Raw genomic sequence first — 18,353 nt, 5'->3', positions numbered from 1 at the left:
GCGACTGTGGGGCGGCCCCAGCTGGTCCGGACGTGATGGCCGCTTTCTTCTGCCGATATCTGGGGGCGACAAAGAGCGGAAATGAGGCTCGTTATCGGTGCACAACAAGGGGGGGGGGGGGGCACTCCCGCCAAGCGCATCGCGAGAAGAACCCATTTCGCGACGGTTACGCCCCCTCGCGAGACAAATGGCACCAGCGGCCGGAGAAGGATCTCGCGCCGAGACTTGGCCCACTCGAACAATGAGTCCCTTCGTCCCTCTTTCCCGCTCTCTGCCCGAACCCGTACCGCCCCCCGCTTCTAAAAACTCGAGACGTGCAGGCCTGTATCGAGGAGTAATAACTCGAATCACCGTTGCAGGCATCTTGCTGGCTCGTCGGAGAAAAAGATGAGACCGTACAGCCGTGGCGCGAGAAGGGACTCCCTATTCGGGCCCTACGTCCTACGAAGGCTTGGTCGAGTGATCCGCTGCTTCGGAAACAATCAAACAATCTTCGAAAGAAACATGCTTCCATTCGCGTGCGGAGGAGGTTTAATACGTTCCCCAGGGGCAGCGGCCAAAGAAGCTTTAGTTTTACCGCTCAATCGCGTCCACTCTTCGCCAAGAGTAAGAAATGGTTGTGGCTCTAATATAACGTCCGTGGCATCTATTTTCTTCTGTGTGTAGTCAGCATTAAACTGCGGTAGATAACGCAATACATATCACGACCGATATCATTCAGCTTATATTCAGGATGCAGTGAAATAACTCGGGGCCTTTCTGTAATGGAAACAACTAAGGTAGAAATTACGTGCCAAGGCTGCCGTGAGGAGCTCAATGTTTTCGCTTAAGCAGAGTGTGCTTAAATAGAGTACACAAACAGAGTATTTGCCAAAATGATGGGTGGTTATGTTTACTTTTTGATGTTGGGCCGTAGCTCGGCTAGACACTGCGCACGGCAACACCGATCTGTTTAATATGGACAATCGTAGGCATCCTAAGCGGACAATAAAAAAAACCAGACTATTTTAAAGAGTAGACAATATTAACAACTGTACGTGCATGTGGTAAGAAAACTAATTCAACCTCTTCGCAATTGACACTCCATCTAAAAATATCCTATATGGGTAGTTAATTTCTGTGTCGATCATTTTAACTTTATTTTGATAGCGTTGAGTATTACTAAATGTACCTAAATTGGTATGGTTCATATGGTCAATAACGAGGGAGAGAGAGAGAAAGAAAGGTGGCAAGGAAAAGACAAGACAGTGATTAGTCTGGTCAGCTGCTATGCACAGAACTGCATGCACAGATGGACGCAAAATAAATTCGTTGGAACAAATATTTTAGTAAGTTGCTTTTACGTAACTAAGTAAGAATCGTGAGACAACAGGCATTAAAGAGATGAGAAACCATTGAAGAAAGGGTGCCGTTGCAGCCAATGTTTCGAGAAGCGGGCTTGCCCGCAATAACCTATTTCGGTTATTCTGTCACCGCGTTAAAGAAACACTTACAAGGCACAGCAGCGTTATATTAATGAATATGAGTATGCATTTCACTTGGTGGAACGAAAACGTTTAGCTACTTAGCCGTTGTCGCCGCTAAAAGCTCCACATGTCTTGAACCCAATCATAGACAAGCTGAATGATGGCCTGGCATTAGCGCGTCCTTCTTTCTGATATCGGTGCCTCAGTTGGCTTCGATTTACTATGTGTCATTCGGTGATGTAACTTTGATCGTGGCAAGACTTCTCAGCGGGGGGTGAACTGTTCGCGGACGCAGGTGGACGGGCTTCTGCAGAACACGGGACAAGGCATCGTGTTCCGCCTGTCCGACGACGACGAACTGGGCGGCGTCAACATCAGCCTCGGACCGCTGTCGTACCGCTACCGCGTCTACGAGCTGCGGCTGCACTTCGGCCGCACCGAAGACCGAGGCTCCGAGCACTCCGTCTCCGGATTCGTCTTCCCGGCAGAGGTGAGCGCTCACAGCGACGCTTCGTCTGTACATAGACGGCACAATGTCGAATCAGCTGCCAAAAAGGCCTACCGACTCAAAACGCACCGAGCAGGTGAAGCTTAACAGGTCGGTGTCGGGCTGCTCAGATTGAGTACGCGGGTTCGATTTCTAACCATGGCATTCATGTGTCGGTGGAAGCGAAAAGCAAGAACGCCCGGGTACTCCGTCTTAAATAAGTGCGTGTTAAAGAATGCACAATAGACAAGATCCCTCCACTAAAGCGTGCCTCTTAAAGATATTAAGTTTTGTCACACAAACCTAATCAGTTATAATTTTTAAACAGATGGGAACAGTGCATTGGTGTGATAAACTGTTCTGACATTTGATCTCAATCACTGTAACGCAACTTCATTATGGCGTATTTCACTCTACCACAATCTTTTGAGATCGTTTCACTAGAAACACAGTGCGGAGGGCATTGTAGAGTGCAGTGCGATCACAGACATGCGTACATAGGGTTCCTTAGTAATATGGGGGTGGAGGTTTACTGCAGCCTCTCTCCTCTCTTCTCTGCTGTAATGGGCCCCTCCTGCTGAGACGTTTACGATGTGAACACACTGCAAAGACAAAGTACTGGGAGGGCACCTTTTTATTTCTCCTCTGCACACGCCTGAGTGTAATCACTAGTGTGGTCAAGAGGTTTGCGTAATATAGCGCGCTTCCTCTGCCACTTTGCATGTCACATGCTTCTCTACGTCACATGACTACCCTGCTATTTATCAACCCTGCATCAACCTTCTTACGTTGTCGATACCTCCACCGAAGGGAAACCTCCGAAGTAAAAACTCCCGCGGAGACATCTTGCGCACTGAAACAGAGGCCCACTTCAGTCCTTTTTTACTTGGTCGGCTACGAGAGAGATGACATGGATTGCACATCGTCGAAAGCGTGAATTTGAATAAGACGTAGCTTTGAAGTTGGTCCCGATAGTTGGTCCCGATAGTAATAGAGAACAGATGAGGATTAAAATGAAAAAGGCGGGAATTCGGCTTACCGTCAAAGCTCTGTTGCTGCTCATTGGCAATGGCCAACTCTCACAACAATATGCGTATTCTGTTATTATAACATAACTAACAAACCCACAAGTCAACTTGGAATTTCCTTCGTCTCTACATAAATCAAGCATATACTGAGGCGTCATTCCTCGGAGTGTTATTTACGTAAATCTTTCATGGTGGTTTAGCTTGTACCAAAGTGGATATTATAAATTGTATTGGTTAAGTGCTTATTTTTTCTCCTCTAGAGGTGTTCTGGTCACTTGATAAAGTTATTTGGTCTGAAGGTATTCGTAATATTTATATCTGGCCCGAGAAACTAATAACCGAATACGTTTAAATATCTAATTTTCAAATCGAATGCGATTTGAACTCGTATTTTAAACTGCGAGTGTATACGCAAGCCTCTACGTTACCACACGGGCGAAGCAATTGCAATCACACGCATGAACGTGGTAATACGACGTTTAACGCCGGGTATTACTCTTAAGGCCACCAACTAACAAAAATTCGACGATGAAGGTCCACCATGAAGGCTTGAGTGCTTGTTTGTGGCTGTTGCGGCTGCTAAAAAAATTTGCGCTCCAAATAGGCTGCTGTTTTTAGCCCACCACCAGTTTATTCGAAATTGAAAGAACGCGTGTGCGAGGTGCAATACTTTCCACAGTTTCGTTTTCTCGAACGATCGACCGCAGTTTTTTATTCGAGCCCTCTCCGAAAACTGTTCTCATCTGAGTGACTCTCAGAACGTAACTCGAAGGTCGACGAAGATATAACGAAAGAGAGAGACGGGGGGAGAAATTGGAATGCCGTTTATGCGGACTTGTGTATGTCCCTGTGTCTTCGGATCCTTCGTCTAGCCCTTCTGCCACTTCTCGTCTTCGTTTTCGTATCACCTTCTTCTCTTTCGTGCGGGTGGTTTCCATGTTTTGTAAGCGATCGCCAAAAAAACAAAAAAAAAAGCGATCGAGCGAATTCTTCGCCGAGAAAGACAGTGCGATGGCGTGATTGCTCGCAACGAGGCGTTCCGGCTGCTCGGATATCGGAAAGCCATCAAGGCGATTCTTACGCGAGTGCTCTCCGTACAACGCGGCCATCACGATTAGCGGCGCGCGAACTTCTCCCCTCTTGATCTCGCTCTACCCCAGTGAAGTTTAAACCCGAGCAAACTGAGTCAGCTTGTTGAATTCCACCCTCCGATGACCGCACGAGTGATTCGGCGTTTGCTTGGGAGGTGACTGGTGTACACCGGACTGGACAGTCGAGACGGGCCCCAGTAAACCTACACAGAGCGGAAGAGAATTTAATGCTCCGTTTGTAATCTATGTGAAGACGTGCTTTCGTAAAGCAGTTTAATTATAAGTTGTAGAACTGTTCGTCGGTTGGTACGCGTCCTTAACGGCATAGCCGCGTTTATTCGAACCAACCCTCGGCTTACGCGTCGTTGTAGTTTTGTGGTTGTATTCTGTTGACCAGAAGGTTGCAGGATCGAATCCTGACCATGGCAGCCGCATTTTCGGTGAACGCGAAAATACGAGAGGCTTACGTGCTCAGATTTAGATTTGAACTTTAAAAAATATTCTCAGGTGATCGGTGCTTCTGAAGGTTTCCTGCCACAGTGTCTCTAATGATCATGTTATCAGTTTGGTGCATAAAGCCCCCAAAGCTATTGGGCGCGAAGCTCCTTATGGTCCATGGCAATCCAATCCTCCGGCGTAGCCAGCACAGCATGTCCTCAGACAGATGGACAGACAGATGGAGGGATGGACGGACCCGCACTCATCATCATTCACCCGTGGATATGTTATTATTATTATTATTATTATTATTATTATTATTATTATTATTATTATTATTATTATTATTATTATTATTATTATTATTATTATTATTATTATTATTATTATTATTATTATTATTATTATTATTATTATTATTATTATTATTAAACCTTGTCAAATCAGCAAGTCGCGGGAAAGCCCATGACGACGCTCACGTGGTCTACGCAACTACAAATTACAATGAGCTCACTATCGGCTAACTTTTTATGACATTGTTTTGGACACAGGGTATTATTATGGCAATTTCCGCTACATCGATCAGTGCTTCGCCTACTGACACCAAAAACCTTGGGGACAAATACGGCGAGCAAAGACTCGCTTTAGTAACAGAATCGTAATCTCAACTCTTGAAAACGTGCAATAAGGGCCACTGAAAGCTTAAGAAAACACAAAGAAGTCAAAATACAGCCGGTAGGTTTCCCACAGCAACCTATTGTAAGGTACAGAGGCCCGTCTATTTGTCGCAGCTCCAGATCATGGGCTACAACTGTGACCTGTACGCCAATGTGTCCGAAGCAAGGCAACGAGCGCAGGGTCTCGTCGCGTTGGCGGTCATCATTAAGGTGAGTACGGCTACTTCATTCTGCCTCGGAATATCATTCGCTCATTTTAAGGCGTCGCGCTGATTCTCTTTGCCGAGCCTTGATATGATTAGCCTTGATATGATTAGCCTGATTAGCCTTGATATGCACTTCAGTACCCGTGGATGAATAGCAAGCAGTTTCAGAATAGGGTTTGTGGGCTTTGAGTTTCTTGTAGGCGCGCTCATGCGTGGCTACAAAGGCAAGGCCCTGGTATATCCTTTTTCTGAAACTGCCCAATGAAGCTAATTACAAAGCACTTGTGTAGCCAGGTTAGTTAGTTAGTTTGTTTGTTTTGTTTGTTTGTTTGTTTGTTTGTTTGTTTGTTTGTTTGTTTGTTTGTTTGTTTGTTTGTTTGTTTGTTTGTTTGTTTGTTTGTTTGTTTGTTTGTTTGTTTGTTTGTTTGTTTGTTTGTTTGTTTGTTTGTTTGTTTGTTTGTTTGTTTGTTTGTTTGTTTGTTTGTTAGTTAGTTAGTTAGTTAGTTAGTTAGTTAGTTAGTTAGTTAGTTAGTTAGTTAGTTAGTTAGTTAGTTAGTTAGTTAGTTAGTTAGTTAGTTAGTTAGTTAGTTAGTTAGTTAGTTAGTTAGTTAGTTAGTTAGTTAGTTAGTTTAGCAGAACCGAAGTACAACAGATATTCGGCGTTTCAGAACACGGAGTTTTAGATAACTTTTTCTACTTTCGCACAAGCTTTGTCACTTGGTATAACTGTCAGTTCAAGCGCACGAATAAATAATGTCACTTGGGTGAACTGCTTCTAAAATTCGCGATTTATTCGTGGCAATGCGATGCCGTGGCGGCTGGCACGCCTCGTCACGCCGACGCGTACTGTTATTTACCTATTCACAGTTTCCATTCAGGTATGTCCAAACAAGATGACTTGAGTCGATATCTGTCTCAAGCATCCCTCCGCCAACGTTCGCGTGTCGGGTCTTTCGTGGCAAGATGTATGGATCATCGAGAGTCGCAAACGAATCAAAGTGCCGCATCTCGTTATTGGAAAGACAACGGGAAAATCCTCGGTGCAGCGCAATATTCGCAAGCGTTGACAGACTCACACTCGGCGCGATTACTTATGCAACGACGACGAGATAACAGGTGAAATATGCACGAAAAACGCCTTCTCGACAATGCAGCGTCGCACTGTATTCAATTCTGAGTGCATCTATAGGCTGCTTCGTACGCTACTGAAATTCGATAGTAAAGCAGTGCTCCCGTGAAGTGAATATGCGTGTTTGGACACTGCGTGCCGCTTGACGGCTCGTGAGAAATGCACGTGTGCAGGGCCTTGCCTTCCTTCATTCTGGCCACACACACACACAGCTACCTCAATGAATCATTCCAGTTTTGGGACGCAAGTACCCCGCTATTCGGTTAAAAAAGGGAAAAAAATGAATGAGTTATGGAGATCTGTGACAGCGGTCCATGTATCACGATGAAAGTAAATGGTAGCGGACTTTCGAAAAGTACGGGAATAATAATAATAATAATAATAATAATAATAATAATAATAATAATAATAATAATAATAATAATAATACAGAAAAAACTGCCAGTTTAATATTCAACAATACATCACAGTATGTATGTCATGCCGCTTTTCACTGTAGAAGAGCGATATTTTTACTTAGAGGGCTGCGTGGCTATGAAGAAAAACAATGACCTTTTTTTACAAGTAATTATGGGATACTCATTATGTTTATTTCTTTTCCAGCTACGAGACTCCGCCAACGTAGAGCTTCGGCTTCTAACCAGTCAACTTCTGCACCTGGCTTTTAAAGGTGAGGGATGTGCGACGATCAGGATGTAGGAGCATACACTTCTTCCAGCGCTTCCAGTCGGAGAATTTTTGCATCTGCTCCTCGTGTCCCCGTGGCTCATGGCTGATATAATGCACGGTACACACGGAATATATATATATATATATATATATATATATATATATATATATATATATATATATATATATATATATATATATATATATATATATATATAATGATTCCTACGAGCACATGCTCGTAGTAACCTCACGATGGGGGTGCAAACCTGGTGGTCGTGGTAACAACTTTATTAAAAACAAACTCCGCAAATTCGTGGTCTGGGGCTAGGCCACCCCCGTGGAGGACCAGAGTCCCTGTCTCCTCACGGGCTCACTGGACGGCCCACATTTCATCTCGGAGTTTGGAGCTGCACCGCGTGGCCGCTAAAGTTGATATTGGCTCTGTTGCATTGTCGCAAGCATTCGAATCAACAGTACTCAAATATGAAATGAACTGTACAGCGAAACAAAACAGCGTGCGTTATACTTACCCCACATTTTCGCGTTTCAATCGGTGAGTATATATACCGCACAATTCTTTTACAGCACAGCTGTTTAGGGCGAGGTTTGAAGTGTGTCGTAGATGGAAAATTATTACAATCCCGAACCGGTAGGCACTCAGTCACCGGCTAAGGACTCCGTAACGGATGGTAACAAGAGATTCCAAAGGTACGTCCCCTAATCAGTGTTTGAAGCCCGTGTGTTTCCTTGTTTACATTTAGTAAACCAGCGCGGTGAGTTGTAGGACTTTGCCAGTTTCTGTGGCACATAACGCGCTACAGAAGTTACACAGCAGAGCCGTTATGAAACAACAGGGTATCAGCGGTTAATAAAACTAGGCATAAATTCCCGGTGTCTCCAGGCTGGCCGAGATTTCCCCTCTAGTGTAAGAAGAGACAGCTAGGGGCCCGCCAGTTCTGCCATGACCCAGCCTTCCGCAACTTAGTACAACGTTTTTTTAAGACGATAGACTTTCTTGGGGACCTTCGACGGAAAAATTTTGGTCTGTCTGTCTGTCTGTCTGTCTGTACATTTGTCTGTTTGTCCGCCCTAACGTTACCTCAAACAGCACTAAACGGTCAACCCCATCCGCAGCGCCCACCAATATTTCTTAAGGTTTAGCGTTCATCGTTGTAGGATTGTCAGTTAAAAAACAAATATTGCGCATATTTGAGCCGCCATATAACAACATGTCTATGTTTTGTATGTCTGCCTTTATACTAGAAGAGGCACACACAAGTAACTCTAAGGACTGTAGCGTTTAACGCGCTGCGCTGCAACGCGATGCTCAAGAAGGTGTTTCCAACGCTTTGCTACGACGGCACGGTGGTGGCACCTGCCCGTCGCTTTGCATTCTACACCTTATCACCTCCGTGACCGGCGCGCATCTTTCTCCGCGGTCGCGCACGCCTTCGTTTTCGAAGATAAGTGCCAGATGGTGCTCGTGCCAAACGTGCCTAGATGCGCTTGTTCGCCTTCGGTACACGCTCGAGGCACCCTAACGCAGTGCCTTCAGAATACCATTCACCAATTTTCTTGCGCAGAACATCAAATAAACGTTTTGTTCACTCTCTCCAGACGCAAGACTATCGTCTTTCGACATTTACAGTGTAACATGTAGATGCGGGTCGTATCTTTCTTTTTCTTTAATAATGAGCAAAAACATAACCCTTGTAGGTGACAGCCATTTCCTCCCTGGTACTGAAGGGAATGGCCAGAGCTACCCCTGCCGTCAGCTTCCCCTTCACAGGTCACGCCGAGATAGCGTCGGTTGTTTCGATTGAACGCAGTTGCTGAAATCGATTGCACGACAGTCTGAAGATTCCACTCTGTCTGGGTTTCCACAGCAACGTCGAGCGACCCTACTGCTCTTATCGTAACTGAAAATATCCACGACGCTGCTTTCGCCCCCAACACTGCCGTTCCCGCTTCCGCGCAAGAGCAGAGCTCTCTGATTGCATCTGTGGTGCTTGATTGATTTGATTTGTAGGGTTTAACGTCCCAAAACCATCATATGATTATGAGAGACGCCGTAATGGAGGGCTCTGGAAATTTCGACCACCTGGGGTTCTTTAACGTGCACCCAAATCTGAGTTTGACCTGTGCAGTAGGACGACGACATTTCCGGCGGCTGCATTTCCGCCTCCATCGGAAATGCAGCCGCCGCAGCCGGGATTCGAACCCGCGACCTGCGGGTCAGCAGCCGAGTACCTTAGCCACTAGACCACCGCGGCAGGGCATCTGTGGTGCGTCACAATGTAACTATTGCTGACTATAGCAGTGCCCCGTGCCGAACGAGAAGCGCATCCACGCACTGGAGACGCTCGAAAGGATTTCGTCCTGTTTTCGACGACCGCTCGCCGATCGAGGCCCCATTCACGGATTACTCTAACCATCTCCCAATCTTTTACCATTGCGATAGCAATTATATGGACACCCTAGGCTGGATTTCGCCGCCGGCGTTGGCGTGGACGTCGGCGTCGATGCCATGCACCGTATATGTATACGTCTCTATATATATTAAAACGCTAGAAAGAAAAATATTATTCTGGCGCGTACTTTGGCCCGCGTAGAGAATAAGGGGGGGGGGGGGGTGTACGCTCGATCGCGTGCCCTTATCTTGCAGTGGGAACAACCGTACATCTTGGCTAGCCTTTGAGTTTGGTCGGAGAAATTCTGTTGTAGTTACCGGGCGCACAAAGGTCACTGCAACTGTTGCACAGGATCCGTTTGCGAAAAAGGGCGCGCTTTTCAGACACAGTGAAGTAACAACTGAGACGCTTATTCGCGTTATTCTGTGCCTGCAAGTACGTTTCGTGCGTCATTCGTGTGTGAGAAACGTGGGGTACGTTTCGATCTGCTGGCCATTCTGCTCGTGACCTTCCAATTTGTTGCTATCGCGTTCATTGCTTAGCCTTTGCGGTAAAGTTGTGACTTTTTTTCTCTTAATCTTTACTTTTCTCTCCGTCTTATTTATCTCGTCCTTATCCCTTCCCTTGTGATTCACTGCTGAGGTGTCGCGCTTTGGTGAAGACAGTTGCGGAGTTCACTTTTTCTTTCAGTTTTTCTCTTTTAAAATCGCTTCTCCCCTCTACGCAAGTGTCCTTGCAGCCGCCGCTACCGAATCCAGTGACAAACCGCCTTCGCCGACAGCGTCTATCTCCGGAAATGCATAGCTCGGCCGCGCGAGCGTCGCCCATAAACTTGAGCTTGAGTTCCCGACAGCTAAATGTCGTTCGGTCATTGTAGCTCTACGTAGCGGACACCACCTGTTAAAGTTATCAAAATAACTGACACTGATTCTACAACGGTGGTTGAGTGTATGCATGTATCGTTCACCTACTGGACAGCTTTAGAATAGAGTGCTCTGAGCCATGCGTTCGTCCGCCATGTTTTGCTACATTTGATTGTATACCTTTGAGTATGATTAGCTACCATGCTTTTCTTTTATTATATTGTGTTGATATTATTGTTTCGCGTGGTTTACTGCCAGAATTACAGGTGTACTATTGCTGTTTTTTTTCTTTCTCTAAATATAAATTTGGGTATTCTGTTCTTGTTGTTTGTTGTAAGAGATGTGTTCACTCAAAAACGATTCCCTGTTACGCATACACAGGTATTGTTACACGCTTTGTTTTTTGTAAATATCTTATTTCTACCACGTGCGATTGCGTTTTGTGCATTTGGTGCAAATATTTTCCCCCGTCACTTGTTGTCGTGTAATTGGTCTTCTGGGCCCCAGTCAAGCTGTTTCATTACAGCTTTTAGCCCAGGAGAACATACAGAATTTAATGTTTTCGGTTAATTATGGAAAAGAAAGAAAGAAAAAAAGAAAGAAAGAAAGAAAGAAAGAAAGAAAGAAAGAAAGACCTGTGGCGAAGGTGCTCGGCTGCTGACCCAAACAAAGGTCGTGGGTTCGATACCGGTCGCAGCGGTCGCATTTTGGTGGAGGCGAAATGGTAGGGGCCACTGTACTGTGCGATGTCAGTGTAAGTTAACGAACACCACGTGGTCGAAACTTCCGGAGTCCTCCACTACGGCATCTTCCGTGAACATCGTGGTTTTGGGACGTAAAACCACAGACATTATAATGAGCTATGCGTTCCCAATCACTTTGAGTGTCCGCCACTGCACATGCGTTATACGATAAGCACTATATGGCTTAGCGTTGCGACCCATATTTTTCAGAAATATGAGTCGCAACAAAATCGAAACAGAAGTTCCTTTGCGTTGAATTTGTGAAGAACCGAGCGCCATTCATTCGCGTTCGCTTGTACTTAGGACAAGTCCCATCCTAAATTGTCTGCTCCGCACTCACGGAGACCCGATGAACTCGAGTCTTATCTATACAGCTCTAAAACTCGGTATTGTTTTCGGACTGATACGACGCATGTAGTCTTTGGCGCATTGTTCCCATTAATATTATATGCAAATTTAATTGTTAGTCTCTCTTAGTGTGATGGCTTGGGTGAGACGTTCGTCGGCAAAAAAGAGACAGAATCAATGAACCATTTTACTCTGATAAAGCCCTTATTCAAAACATATTAGGCTGCTTATTGAAAGAGAAAATCGATGTAAATGTCTGTTTTTTTTTAACTTCACGCCGGAGCTTGAAATACCCTGAAGTAGAATAGTAAAAGAAAATTGAAAAGAAAAAAAAACTGGAAAAATTTATGGGCATTAACTATGCTGTCTAACGCAATTTCTGAGCGCCGCCTCGTGTTGAGACAAAGCCAAGTGTGAAGTTTTTACTTTACGCAAGGTTATAGACTACGTCACAAATCATAATTTTTTGGCGAGCACTGTACGCCCACTACGCTATTCGCGTTTTTCGCGGATAATCGAGGTACCCGCTACACATCTGTAAGGCATTATGTACATTTTATTGCTGCTGAATATGGCTGATGACAATGAAAAATCATGGCTGGGCACATCGCAGCGTATGGGAAGCATTAAACCACACCCTCGTTGCGTAATTATCATTGTGTAATTGGCTATTATTTTACTCTGCCCTGCTATATTAAACAGGTTAACGCGATTCTCTTGACATGACGCCCGTGTGGGGCCTTTCTGCGAGGTATACATTCAAGCAGCGTGCTTCTGTGGTAGAATACTAGGCTGCCAAATAAAAGGGCGTGAGTTCAAATACCACTCTATCTTAGGTGTGTTTTTTTTTTCATTTTATTATTTGTGTATATCGATTACTTTTCGATGTCTACTCGTTGCGCCACCAACGGTGACGGCAACGGTGACAGCGACGCCGTTAACCACAGGAACAGGAACCCAAGAACCGTGTTTTAAGAACATAAAATAAAAAAACTCTCGATCATTGCTAGAAGCACATGCGTACTGGCCGCGTATTCGAGCTCCACTGCGCTTGAAAATCTGCACTTCTGAACAACACTTTCACGTCGGGAAACACAGCGCGTTATATTTTCTCAATTTTAAAGCCACGTGGCACACGACAATGGCTTATTCGAATCGAAGTGCAATTGAATCGGCAATGGGATCAAAGTACCTCGGGCGCTATTCGCTTTATCTTTACACGAGTTTTGACCCGCAGATATTTGCCCCTTTCTCGAAACTGAGTGGTTTACGAGCCACCCCAATTGTGAGCGGTACACGATGTTGTCGTGCGGATTCGCCATTCGGTATTGCAGTACAGGCGTGGTTGCTCCAGTGTCTTACCAAACTAGGAAAGAAAAGCAGCCGAGCTGAAGGACAGTGTGTCATACGCTTTTGAAATAAAAAAGAAGCGAGAGTTCCCCAAAGGGGAACGAAAACTTCACTGCGGTTCGTGGTTTAAATCAAGCATCAGTTTTGCGATACAGCTTATCGGACGCTATTATCTCAGTCGCCCGCGATATTGTCGCATAATGATTGCAGTTTCGTAAACTGATTGCGTTCCACTCCTCCTTTCCACGACCCGCGCGTCCTCTTTTTTTTTTTTTTGACCCAGAGCGTCGCGTTTCACGCCACATCTGCGAACCGGGCACCGCCAGAATCGAGGTATTAGCAGTGCCACGGGTACGTCGCGAATGAGTTCGTGCCTGCGTAACGCTTCGCCCTTGGTGCACAGTGTGCGACTCTTTCTTTCCTTGTTTTTCTCCCCAGCTCTGGCGAGAAAGGGAAAGGTTCGGGAGTTCGGTCTACACGGCGGCGAACCACGTGTTGAAGCGGGCTTCTTCTGCAGCGGCGTCTGTTGCCGCGATGGGCAATCCTCGTAATTGGGCTCCGATCCATCGGCGGCTAATGAGGCCTCCTCCTAATCGGTCGCGCGGGATGCTTTTTCGTGGAACCGAGCGCATATCCATGCGAGTGGACTGCAGCCGGATATGCTAGCGGTCCGGCAGCGCCACCAGCAGGGTCCCTTCATCGGTCCGATGTTGAAGCCGCGATGCTCTTTCTCTTCACCTTCTCGTCGGATGCTCGTTAGATGTCATTGCGTGCTTCCTGTTCGTTTTGTTTGCGCACTAGTTGATCTCCGTTCCTTGCCCGACGCTAGAACTTCGGCGGCTGTATAGCTCGTCTCGGAGGAACGCAAAGAGATGGATGCTTCGCGTGTGGATCGCGATGGGCCAAAGTCCCTTCAGCAGGATTGGTGCTGTCCCAATTAAGAGAACTCGCGCGGGTACTTCTACGAGTGGGCATGTATTCCGTCTATGAGAAGAGGCGGAGTGGGGAGGACTATTCGCGGGAAAAGTTTTTGGTTTCGGTGGAACTCAGTGGAGACCTTTCGAAAAGAAATAGAGAAAAAGCGAATAAAAATGAATTAGCTCACGAAAGAGATGAATACGACAGTATTCTAGCTGATGGCCAAGTTTTCTCGAATTTACCTTCTTCTGCACTTACGGACAGTGATAGGTTCCAGCCCTGACTCGGCAACTAATAAAGCTGTGCTTAGACCCTAAGAACTCTCGTACCATCTGAACTAATACGCGCCCAGGCTTTAGTGGTCGTGATCTTTTTTTTTTTCTGCTGCTTCGTTAGAGCGGCGGGTGCGTGCTCGTGTATTTCCAGGAAAAATTTGGCATTTAGCGCCGATCATGGGTCATATGACGGAGACAAAAACGTGATAGCACCTATAAGAAGCTGAAACCGCAATCGCGAGTGTTTTGTCACAATCTGCGATATTTGCCCTGTTTCTTAGCGCTGCGATCGGTACTCTCAGGCTCCCAAGTGGCCGTGAAGTCGGTGTCTATCCGCGACCTGCTTCCGGAGACGGACAGTTACATGACGTACGAGGGTTCGAGCACGACGCCCGGCTGTGAGGAGACGGTCACCTGGATCCTGATGAACCGCCCGCTGTACATGACGCGCCAACAGGTACACGCTGCCATCGCTCATCATCGGCGTTTTGCTTGACCAAGTTTGTTCATATAGAGCCTTATAAAGTGAGAGTCTTGGTGACTCTCTCCACCAGTGGAAACAAGAGCAAAGTAAAACTAGCAATCGTCAGGCAGAGACCTCGTCAAATTTCTTCAGCGTGGCTAGTTGCCCGGAGATACTTAGCGACGTCTCCATTTTAGCGCCGAAAAATACGAGTACACGACAGACGACAGGACAAGCTCTGCCGTGTTTGTCTTTCAGCGCTGAAATTAAGATTTAGTCAAGTATTCGCCAGCTCGTCCAGCAACACGTTCTTAATATTGCGTAGAGATTAGCATTTTGCGGCAAGTTCATAAACACTGGCGTGAATATTGCTCTATGTATACTGTCAAAGATCATCATACTAGCCTGACTATGCCGACTTCCGGGCAAAGCCCTCTGTGATAACAAGGTGTTAACTTGCACAACCAGTGGCACGATTAAATTACTCTAGAGAGCACTTCAAAAAATCTGCTCAAAATTTTGGGCTTTATTGACAAGAAAGGTGCATGTATTTGGGCTTCGAACAGATCGCTTAGCCAGACAGCTATTCTGATTAAGTGACGTATTGATTTTTTTCTTAATGTTCTACTTCCTTCTCTTTCCCGCCTTTTTCTCACATGGTGGTCAGCTGTTCGCCACTCGGAAGCTGATGCAGGGTGACGCGTTCCACCCCAAGGCGCCTCTCGGGAACAACTTCAGGCCCACGCAGCCACTCCATGGTCGCGTCGTTCGCACAAACATCGATATTAGGAGCGATGTGAGTAAAATAAACACACAATACTACTTGCTTCACGAAGAGAAACGTATTCCACGGCACTTGCACGGTTGCCGCCATCGCGGTCATATAAAATCTGCATGATTTATCACACGCGTATACATCTATAGCGCGGTTGAGCATGTACCATACGTTGCCGAAATTGTGACCACGATATGACGTATTCAACGGCTGCCTTCTTTTTCGTTTACAATTTCTAGTAGGCGAGACACCTTGTGAGAGTTAATACACTTTGTATGGGTAATGTGTTTTATTTATATCTGAACTTAACGCTATGGGCGACGAACACGTAGTGTTGACCACCGACATCCACCATCTTGAATAATGCACTTAGAATAATGCACTGGAGTAATCCGCCATCCTGAACATCGGCACTTAGCAATGGCCCCCCATTACCTAAATCTAAGGCAAATTCTAACGCACTTTTCATGCTATTTTCATTCGAATCGCATAATTTATTTTTGTTTTTCTAACATTCGATTTAATTAGTACAGTTTTAAACGTGCATAATTTTCGTGTTGATATACGCATGTGTCTGCAAGCTGAATATCTGTTAGCACATAAAATGCATTACAAGGTGACATTAATCCTTATCGCTGTTCGTGCGCGTTATAGACACCCAACTCTTTTATCTCTTCTGCAGAACAAGGCAAATCATCAGATGTTCTAGATAAGCATGTTGTTATCATCCCACCTAGAGTAAAATTTTAAAGCATCTGAAACCTAATCATTTGCAATTTTTTTCCTCACTTCCTCTCACTCAGGACTGCCCAGCAATGCAAGTCAATAAGTTTTACCAAGGTAGGTTTGCTTCCCGCCACTGCACTTAGTGTGTTAGGCAGTTCTTTATCGAAAAAAAAAATTCAATCTGAAATTGTGAGTGCGTCACGTCTTCTCGAGCAAAACAAAGGACTATTCATAAAAGGTGACCTTTACTTTATAAGAAATGAAGAGGCCCCACTTAATGCTTCAGGGACTCTTTGTGCCTCTCTTCAGTTCATTTTTTTTTCTCGTCTTGTTTAAAAAAACCACGATGCAAAAATTAAGACATCGGATTTCAGGTTTAGTATATCAACATTTGAAACCAATACGAAAGACCCCACAGTTTCGTGAGGAACCCCGTGCCTCCTTGAATGCAAAAGGGGTTGGGGATTTCTGTTTCAGATTCATTGCGATAAACTCGTTCACTGTAAGCTACCGAAATATGCGGACAATGTGTTGTGACAACGTCCATAGAGGTATAGGGTATGACGACATGTTCACGACGTGGTATATCAGCAGCGCACGTAACGTATGATGACTAATATCGCAGGACGTCTGATATTTCAGAGTAGCTGGTTAAGTAGACGCTTGAGTTTCTCTATCCTATCTATCTCTATCCTCTTTCCGACCCTTTTCCCCCACCCCTGTACAGGGTAGCAAACCAGTTCTTCTAGGTTAACCTCCCTGTCTCTCCCTTTTATTTATTTCTCTCTCTATCTCTCTCTGGGTTTCAGGATTTCACGTTCAGCCGGTACAAATATCCGTGACTGCCTTTTACCCTAGAAGATGGGAGCGCTGAGTACTAAGCATTCGAAAGCGATGGGAGTCGCGGGAAAGACGGGATGGCGGCAAAGGGTTTCAAGTACTCCAGCCGCAAATCTTTTTTTTTTTTTCAATTTTGTGTCTGTGCATATTTACACACAAGCCGCCCACATAAAGGGTCGTTGAACTTCCTCTCCCGCAAAAAAAAAAAATCAATAACGGCTACGTCTTTGTCGAGAGTGTGAAGTCTGTTCTGCTTCAAAATAAACGCGTTCAGCCTATCGCACGCAGGTCTTCCGCGGCCGCACTAACACTAAGTAAGATAATCAATGTCTTCTTCAGTTTCAATATACATACGCGCCCATACGCACCAGGCTCGAGTAAAAAATATGCAACATTTTATATTGTTAACTCTCCAGCGCTACAGCAAGGTCATCTTTGATAAAGGCTGGCGCTGAAGCCGGATCGTCAAATTAATTTTCGTTTTTCCCAGCGTTCGGGCTCCGCACTTAAGAAATTTGCCTGAAAAAAAGAGAAAGTGCGCCGGCATGCACTACCCGAAGCCTGCGGCGGAGCCTGGCGTCACAGTCTGCCTATTTCCTGACGTTTCAGCGAACCTGGATCTTCTCAGCCGATAGCAGCCGGGGCCGGACAGTGATGGACAGACGGAGCACGTCGGGCCGGGGAGGCCTCGAAAAAAGCAGCCACGTTGCGATGCCACCCCGGAGATTGGGCACCCTCTGTGCACAACAACAGGAGGCTCTGCCACGAACTATATGCCAGAAAGCCATGCGAGGAGCAACAGCGAGCTGACGACGGATACACCGTGCCCTCGCGTGAACCAGATGTGGTTTCCCGAACTTTTCCAAACGAACACGGTGGAACCGTATTTGAGTTCATCTACGACTGATTTTTCGTGCTATGCGCGGCACAATGAGGATAATGGTTACGAAATTAAAAATACGTTTCATTTGCTTGTGTTGATGGCCAGACAAAGCGGAAGAAGCTATGTCGACTTGCTTTAATGTCAGATATTGAAGTGCTTGCTATGTCCATACGATTGGAGGCCAAGGAAACCATTCGCAGTTTCTAGTCATTAAAACCGCTGACCCACGTACTTGTAGCTCTTCGCAGTGAACGATTGAGCAACTATATGCATTTATTAGGTCACTTAGTAAAGCGAAATGACCTCGCAACAATACGAAACCACGCTGAAGTCATCGCGTGGCCTATAGTGAACAGCTTTGAAGTGATATACGTCGCATTCATCAACCATAACAAGTTACCTACAGTGAGTTCGCCCAATCATAGCCGGTCACGGGTGCTTTCAATAGAATTGCGGTTGATGATAATGACTATCGATAATTATTATTTTAGCTTTGTTTTACTCCGTCAAAAATTACGCGGTGGTCTTGCACGTAAAGAAGCGCAATAGAAGGCTAACATTGCT

At 45.6% G+C, this 18,353-nt stretch overlaps 1 protein-coding gene across 1 annotated transcript in view; it reads left to right on the top strand.

The window, feature by feature from the left end:
* Positions 1-17,984, top strand: part of LOC119169335 (carbonic anhydrase-related protein 10) — an 89,087-nt gene extending 71,103 nt beyond the window's left edge. Inside the window, exons 4-10 of the mRNA XM_037420442.2 lie at positions 1,762-1,956; positions 5,302-5,397; positions 7,126-7,192; positions 14,405-14,559; positions 15,233-15,361; positions 16,144-16,180; positions 17,516-17,984. Coding sequence (XP_037276339.1) covers positions 1,762-1,956; positions 5,302-5,397; positions 7,126-7,192; positions 14,405-14,559; positions 15,233-15,361; positions 16,144-16,180; positions 17,516-17,541 — 705 coding nt within the window. The 3' untranslated portion in view covers positions 17,542-17,984. The remainder of the gene's footprint in view (positions 1-1,761; positions 1,957-5,301; positions 5,398-7,125; positions 7,193-14,404; positions 14,560-15,232; positions 15,362-16,143; positions 16,181-17,515) is intronic.
* Positions 17,985-18,353: the final 369 nt, after the last annotated feature.

The sequence above is a fragment of the Rhipicephalus microplus genome, chromosome 2 (genome assembly GCF_043290135.1).
Source record: "Rhipicephalus microplus isolate Deutch F79 chromosome 2, USDA_Rmic, whole genome shotgun sequence".
NCBI classification, from domain to species: domain Eukaryota; kingdom Metazoa; phylum Arthropoda; class Arachnida; order Ixodida; family Ixodidae; genus Rhipicephalus; species Rhipicephalus microplus.
This window is presented reverse-complemented; position numbering and strand designations above follow the sequence as displayed.